The 8,256-nt window shown below is 44.2% G+C and overlaps 1 protein-coding gene across 1 annotated transcript in view; it reads right to left on the bottom strand.

Moving 5' to 3' along the window:
• Nucleotides 1-6,142: 6,142 nt before the first annotated feature.
• PDE7A (phosphodiesterase 7A) overlaps nucleotides 6,143-8,256 on the bottom strand; it is a 110,177-nt gene continuing 108,063 nt past the window's right edge. The window contains exon 13 of the mRNA XM_073583918.1: nucleotides 6,143-8,171. Coding sequence (XP_073440019.1) covers nucleotides 8,002-8,171 — 170 coding nt within the window. The 3' untranslated portion in view covers nucleotides 6,143-8,001. The remainder of the gene's footprint in view (nucleotides 8,172-8,256) is intronic.

Raw genomic sequence — 8,256 nt, 5'->3', positions numbered from 1 at the left:
AATCACCGTACCTTGACAAACGGATTTAACAGCTTGAGGTCCAGTAGGAGCCGCATCGTTCCGTCCTTCTTTGGGACCACAAAAAGGTTTGAATAAAAATCCTCGAACCTTTCGTCTTGAGGGATCGGAATATTGACTGTCCCTTTGCAGCGCATGAATGGCCTGAAGGAAAGCGTTTTTTGTTTTTTTTTGGGGGGGGAGGACCGGAAAAAACGTGTCGGAGGGGAGGAAGAAAACTGTATCCGGAGGACACCAGCTCGGACTGGACGTGGACGACCGCGAGCCAGACCTCCAGACCTGACTGAATGAAAGCAGGCGACCACCTACTTTGTCGGTGTCCACCGGATACCGCAACAAGTCATTGTGTAGAGGATCTATGAGATCTGGCTCCCTTAGCTCCAGATGCCCTTGGCCTGGGTTTCCAGGCACGGTTAGGTCTGTAGGAGACCTGAGAACTTCTATCTCCACGCGAGGTCCGACATGATCCAGAAGAGGTTATGGAGGACCAACTGGAATTGTTGCAAAAAGGCCGAAAACGAGTCGGTTGTTGATTCTGAAACGGCTGGACGGGCCTTTGTTGGGGAAGGAATTTGTTCTCCCCCCCGGTAGTGTCAGAAATGAGCTGAACCAGTTTCTCTACAAATAGGCAACCAGTTTAAGGCAGAGAAGTCAACTATCTTTTGGAAGCGGAATCTGCCTGCCAGTCGCGGAGCATAGGGCCCTTCTAATGGAGACTGCATTTGCCGCTGCCTGTGCAGCACAATTGGTGGCATCTAAAGAAGCGTCCACTACAAAGTCTCCTGCGTGAACTATCTGCCTGGTGAGGCTGGCTGCCTCTGGAAGGTTGCTATCCTGAATGGCTAGGACTAACACCTCTGCCCAAGCGGCCATAGCCTTAGCCACCCAGGTCACCACGAAAGATGGAAAGAGTGCCGCTCCTGAAGCCTCAAAAACTGAGCGAGCAAGGTAGTCAATTTGACGGTCAGAGGGGTTCTTGACTGAAGAAACGTCAAACTGATAGAAGCATTTTGGAAGCAAGACGTGATATCGGAGGATCCACAGAAGGGGATTGTAACCAATCCTTCATTAGATCTTGAGCAAAAGGGTATATAGCCTCAATAGGCTTTTGACCTGAGAACAGTTTATGTGGCCGGTCCTTATGTTTTGGGCAATGCCCTTAAATTCAGGATGGCTGGCAAATACCCTGCCTAAACGTTTAGTCTTCTTAAAGGACACGTGTTCCGGAGCGGAAATATTTTCCTCGTCCAACCTCAGAATCTTGTTGACTGACTAAAAGAGAATCAAGTGATTCTTGGTCATTCGGGGGGTCCTGAGGTAATGACGTGTCAGATTCGTATTCAGAGTCATGCTCGCTGGGAACGTTAGAGGGCGAACGAGAGACCGAACTCGCAGATGCCAAAGCGTGAGTGTGATCAGGGGATGCGTAATGGGTCCGCTTTCTAGAAACCTGACCATCCCTTGACCGATTACCGCCCTTGCTGGTGGACGGTTCCCGACCGTCGACAGAGCCTTCTGCGGGCGACGAAGAAACGTTCTGACTTAAAGAGGAATCCTGGAGGGAGTCTATAGCCTTGGTCAGGGACTCCATGGACCATGACAGGGACACAGCCCACTCAGGGGGACTAAACTCAGCTGGTACGGGGGCAGCGAAGGCGGATGCGTTTGAACACAGGCTGGGTCGCAATCCGTGCATAATGAAGTAGTTTGGGCACTAGGCAAGGCAGTCTTGCAAGTGGCACAAGAGGTAAAGATAGTGTGCTTTTTGGTAGTCTTTTTGGCTTCCTTAGATTGAGACATAGTGCCCCTGAAAAGGGGTACAGGCAAAGCCTGGGCTGCAGAAAGTGTAAGCGTGCAGAGAAGGGGTTAAGCTTCTTCCTGAGGCAGATGCAGCTTACCTAAGGTCCTGATGCTGTGTCCCCAGGAGAGCAGTCGGTGTCCCTGCGACGTTGCTTGGTGCTGTCAGTCAGTGCGCAGCAGTCACCGAGCAGGCTGTGAGAAAAAGGATATGGCCCCCTAGACTAACAGAGCGTTCATAGTGAGAAGCGCCAGGGATGTGGGCGGCGCCATGTAAATTGCGGCCTAGTCCGACCAAAAAGCCGGGGACTAAATTTCTGGGCCTGCCGGTGCAGACTGAAAGCAAAAATCGGGGGAACGACATACTGCTGCTGGCGCTAGATCAGCGCTTCTCCCAGGGACCAGGACCCAACCCCGTACCTCCATTGCCGGTGCTCATGCAGGGACACGCTGTCCGTGGCCTGGCTGCCAGCTCTCATCCTCCCAGGCGATGTAGCAGAGCTGGAGGAGTTCTTAAAGGTATATACCTCGATCCATCCTCCCTATAGGCACGGGGATGGAGAGGCTATGGGACTGAAACAGGCCATCAAGTGGGGTCCGGGATGTGAGACGCTCCGTGCACTCGCCTTCGTCAGTGTGGGGAGATCGGAACCGTAAAGGAGCAGTCGCCCCAGAGAATCAGATAAGCCCCAGTCGTCGCAGGAGAGGGTACGGGGAGGTATACTCCGCGTTCTCGCCTGTTGTTGGTTCGGGGGAGAACGGACCCTAGAAAGGAATCCGTTGCCCCCTTTGCTCCGTTAATTAAATAAAAATTTACAGAATATCCAAAATTGAAAATAAAAACGGGGGGGGGGGGGGGGGGGGTCTGAAACCAGACCCAAGTGCCTTCTACAGACACTAAGCAAGAACTGGGAAAAATCTCAGCCAGCGAGAGGGTGTATACTGCAGGGGAGGAGTTAATTTTCTCTGTGTTCACTTAGTGTCCTCCTTGTGGCAAGCAGTATAACACCCATGGTCCTGTGTTCCCCAATGAGGCGTAGGAGAAAAAAAAATTTAAAAAAAAAAAATCGCAAAGAACAAAAAATTAAAAATATACCAAATAAACACATTTATGTAAAGCAAAATTAAACAAAAAGTACACACCACTTGGTATCTCCGTATCCAGTACGACCCCATCCTATAAAACTGTCACATTAATTAACCTGCTCTCTCTCAATATCTGAAAAACATGATTCAGACTGAACCTCCAGCAGAAGATTCCCTATAATGAGGCAGGTGGAGGGACTGTGGACGCCGTCTGAATTGTGATCCGACGGTGTCAGTCTTTTTAAGTGTGCAAAAACCGAGGTCAACCACAGTTTTATGCACCTTTGAAAAGAACAGAGGCCAAATAGAATCCAAATTAACACTGTTGCCTCATTAGTGAATGGATCCCTTGAGGGTTTCATCTGAATCACTCAGATTTAAATGGAAACCACAAAGTGCTCGGAGTGGAGCGCAGGATAAATACGATCCCAAATGTTATGTAAAATGTTCCCAGTAAAAGCTTCAACTCAATCCACAGAAAAAGCAAGTCCCCGCTCAGGTCCATCACATGTCAACGGAAATATAAGGGCGGCTTCCATGTTACGGATATTACAAATGCTCTGGAAAAGCGCTATAGCTCCTCGCCTCCGAAAAATTCAGCAAATTCTTGGTTCCCGAATGCCCCACAGTGTGCCTAAATCACATATAGTGTCCACAGGTTCGGCATCTCTGTAGTGATGAGAGCCCGCTTAATTTACAGGATGGGCGTCTCCAGAAGCACAAGCTGGGCACAATGTACTGGGCACTTCAGTGGCAGATTTGCAGTTTTAACATCCACTGCTGTTAGTTTCTGGAAAACACCCATGGAGTCAAAATATTCACTACACCTGCAGATAAATTCGAAAAAAGGTGTACTTTTCAAAATCGGTTCATTTGAGGTATGGATTCTGCTCTTCTAGCACTAGAGAATACTTTCGCAAGCCCCTGTTGGAATCAGGCTTAAAAAAAATGGTGTCACAAAAGACTGTTTGCTGTGGTGCTGGAGAATGGTACAATAATGAGTATCTGCAGGCAACCGTGAATTTGGTGGAGATGGCAAAGTTAAGGCTGCATTTCTGTAAATGGAGCAGAGGATTTGATCTGGATTAAAGGTGTCCTCAGTGCTCAGAAATACAGGAAGATACTTATCCATCATGTAACACCATCAAGGGAGGCATCTGACTATACATTTAGGGTCCTTATCCTGCTGAAGATTAAATTTAAAGCCCAGTTAGTTTGGGGAGTGAAATCCTGCTGACAGTTTATACAGTGGGGAAAATAAGTATTTGATACACTGCTGATCTATCAAGTTTTCAGACCTACAAAAAGTAGTTTTTATCATAAGTACACTTCAACTGTGAGACACAAAAGATGAAAACCACATTGTACGATTTTTAAATACGATAATTCAATTGCATCTTATTTAATGAAATAAGTATTTGGTCACCTACTAACCAGCAAGAATTGTGGCTCTCAGACCTGTTTCTTTAAGAAGCCCTCCTACTCTGCACTCATTACACCTGTTTGAACTCATTACCTGTATAAAATACCTGTCCACATCCAATCAATCACACTCCATCTGCTCAACCATGGCCAAGACCAAACAGCTAAGGCTAGTTTCACATTAGCGTTTTTTTAGTGCAGTGCTTCGCGCGCAATGGAAACGCATGCAAAAAACGCATCATGCCTTTTTTTAGGCGCATGCGTTTTAACCAGTTTCTAGCCATGTTATCGCTTAAAACTAATGCGATTTTAAACGCAGTTCCCATAGACTGTAATGTGATTTTTTTTTGGCGCATTCCGTGCGCATGCGTTCTTTTGACACAAGTTGGACGGACCAAAAATGCAACAGGTTGCGTCTGGCGCGCCTAGGCGCACACTGCAAAAAACGCATGTGCACGAAAATGCATACAAACGCGTTCCATCGCTAGACCATGCGCCCCCATGTTAAACATAGGGGAGCATGGCGCATGCGCACGGACACGCACGATGCGCTAAAAAACGCTAGTGTGAAACTAGCCTAAGGACACCAGACCCGCTCAAGGCTGGGTTTGGCTACAGGACAAACAGCTTGATGAGAAGGCAACAGTAGTTGTCACAATAATTAGAAAATGGATGAAAAACAAGATGACCTCCTTGAGCTTAGGGCTCAATGCAAGATCTCGCCTCGTGGGGTAAGGAGGACCTACATAGGAAGACCTGGTCAACCTGAAGAGAGCTGGGACCACAGTCTCAAACATTACCATTAGTAACACACTACAACGTCATGGTTTAAAATCCTGCAGACCATGCAAGGTCCCCTGCTCACACCAGCACATGTCCAAGCCAGTTTGAAGTTCACCAATGACCACCTGGATGATCCAGAGGAGGCATGGGAGAAGGTCATGTGGTCAGATGACACCAAAATAAAACTCTCTGAGTATGGAGGAAGGAGGAGGAGAATCCCCAAAACACTGTTGCAACCGTGAAGCATGGTGGGGAAAATATCATACTTTGGGGGTGCTTTTCTGCAAAAAAGGACAAGACGACTGCACCTTATTGGAGGGAGGATGGCTGGGGTCATGTATTTTGAGATTTTGGCCAACAACCTCCTTTTCTCAGTAAGAGTACTGAAACTCAATGACCGCCCTGAAACCTGAAAGATCTGGAGAAGATCTGTATGGAGGAGTGAGCCAAAATCCCTGCTGCATTGTGTGCAAACTTGGTCAAGAACTACAGGAAATGTCTGGCCGCTAATTGCAGACAAAGGTTTCTGTACCAAATATTAAGTTTTCTCTTTCCATTGCGTCAAATACTTATTTCATGCAATAAAATGCAAATTAATTATGTAAAACTCCTATAATGAGATTTTCTGGCTGTTTTTAGATTCTGTAGGTGGGAAAAACTTGCAAAATTGGCAGTGTATGAAATACTTATTTCACCCACTGTATGTGTCTGTATCTCTTTCAAAGAACTGCCCAAGTTTTTTTTTTTTTTTTTTTTTTTTTTTAAGCATTTACTTCTAATTTTGAACGCATTCTTACTTTACAGGATTTTTCCACACCTGCCTAATACTTTTGCACGATACTGTATTCGGAAGGGTATTATTTTTTTTAATAATTTCTCTGAGTTTTTATTCTTAATTCAGTTGTCCCGTAGAGCTGTCCAGTAGTTGTTTCAACTCGCAAAATCAGCCTCATCCGATACACACAGCAAGAGGTTAATGGTAGACTACAATTTGAGACATTTTAAAGTAAAAAAAAAAAAAAAAAAAACACAAAAATCTTTGTTTTATTTTTATTCATCAAAACTGAACAGAAACAGGCACGTATTAAAATGAGTATGGCAAAGCCGTGTACAAATGGCTTTACGCTTAAGCCGTCACCCAAAAAAATGTCTGTTGCAACAAACTGTAAACAGATGATAAACAGTCTTTAACAGCAATACCAAGGAAAATACAAATCAGCTAAAAAAGCACCAGTTTTTTTTTTTTTCTTTTTATCTAGATAACAGTTGTGCTCACTATACTCAAAACAAAAATTACAAAATAATGGAATGTTTAAGTTTAAAATTAGTCCTGGAACTGGTCCTAAAAACAACGTATCGTACAACAAAATCTCACAAAACTAGTTCACTAAATAAAACAAATCTAGGGGAGGAAATAAAGAAAATAATAAAAAAAATAAAATAAAAACAATACACAACACGTTTGGTCACTTAGCTTTGTGCATAGATTAAGGCATTTTAGCAATTCGTTACATTTCACTCATCCTTTATCTGTGACAATGAGAGAGGCCGCGGGATCGGGGAGCCGGACTGTCCGCTTTTGTTGACCTACGACTCCCAATATCTATACAGGTCTGATAAACGTCGGGAAATTTGTCGTCCAGCAAAAAGCCAGAGGGCGCAGCTCTCCGACCCCGCGGTGCAGACGTGTAACCAATCGCATGCACACACTCACACGTACGCAATTCAGTCCTGTCATTCAAACTCACAGGCACGCTGCAGCAAAAAAGGCATTTGTACCCTTGTCCGAACCAAAAAAAAAAAAAAAAAAATGTTTCCCTTCCCTCTTTTATTTCAGATTGGCAAATACCCTGAGCTGAATATGGTGTTTTTACAGAAATTCCACCCTTTCCACGCAGTTCAAGTGTTCAGTAGAGGAAAAATTGTAATAAAAATAACCCAGCATGCAATGCATTTCACTATAGACTAGCAAAACAACCAGGAACTAAGGCCTCGCATTCTGCCATTAAAAAAAATTAAAAATGTAAAATAAAAAAATGCTGCCAAATATTCCAAACATGCAAGGATTGAAGCCTGGCTGTATGCTAGTGAAGATATTGCAAAATGTGAAAAGTGAGTGGCGCTGTGAGGGAGAGGAAGGGTTGCAGTCAACATTTGTTCTCTTAAATAACCATACAAAAATTTTTTTTTTTTAAATAAAAAGATCCATTCAGTGGTTCCTTCACGACCATGCTTCAAGGCAAGTGTCAGTCAGTATTTTCAGTGTATTTGTAAACAGCATTTCTTGCCGAGGCAGCAGAGCTGTGCGGGCACTTCACATTTCCAAACGAGAAGTCAACACAAAGTGGAAGTTAGGACATCAGTCTTCGAAGTCTGGCAAATTCCCAAAAGTAGCTGGTTAAAAAAAAAAAAAAAAAAAAAGTCTTCCAATTATTATAAGAGAGGTTTCCTTTAACGTGTTAAAAAAAATAATAAAATAAAAGGAAAAAAAAAACAAAAAAACACCTGTGGCACATGAAAAGCTTCCTGCAGTTTTCAGTCATTGCCGTGCTTTGCATATTTAAGCTTTCAGAAAAATAAAACCCAACTGAGGTATGTGCATATTGCTCTATGTTCAGGCTGTGTATACAAGGAGAAAAAAAAAAAATAAAGATGGACAAAAAAAAAAATGGGAGCACGTTAAAGGAAACATTGGAGATAAAAGAATGCTGGCATTTTTTTTTTTTCTTTTACAACGTAACCTTGGCAATCAGGATAAATTCTCTCACCAAGACCTTTTCTGATCACTCGCTAAAAACCCTCCCACCAAAAAGCTGTTGTCATGCATGCTTCTAGGTCATGGTGCGCGGTCTTCCTGAGGTTAAAAAAAAAAAAAAAAAAAAGTACGTATATAGATCAGTCATCAAAGGCAGGGTCGGCCTCTTCACTGCTGGACCGCTCCTGCAGCATTCCCTTCCAGCTGGCTTTGTTTAGCCCCACGTGGCCCAGCATGGTCTGTGACAGCCTGGTGTTGCTGAATCTGGCCCACTCCACAAACAATGGCTCCACCAGGTAGGTGATAAACCCTGAGCACAGAAGAAAGCAGCATGAGATACATAGGAGGAAATATGGTCAAAATAGGATACGCAGGCATTAGAATATTTTTTTTTA

The sequence above is a fragment of the Dendrobates tinctorius genome, unplaced genomic scaffold (genome assembly GCF_039654945.1).
Source record: "Dendrobates tinctorius isolate UK_male_01 unplaced genomic scaffold, ASM3965494v1 ptg000082l, whole genome shotgun sequence".
Taxonomy (NCBI): Eukaryota; Metazoa; Chordata; class Amphibia; order Anura; family Dendrobatidae; genus Dendrobates; species Dendrobates tinctorius.
The sequence above is the reverse complement of the archived record's forward strand: the minus strand, read 5'-3'. Positions and strand labels throughout refer to the sequence as shown.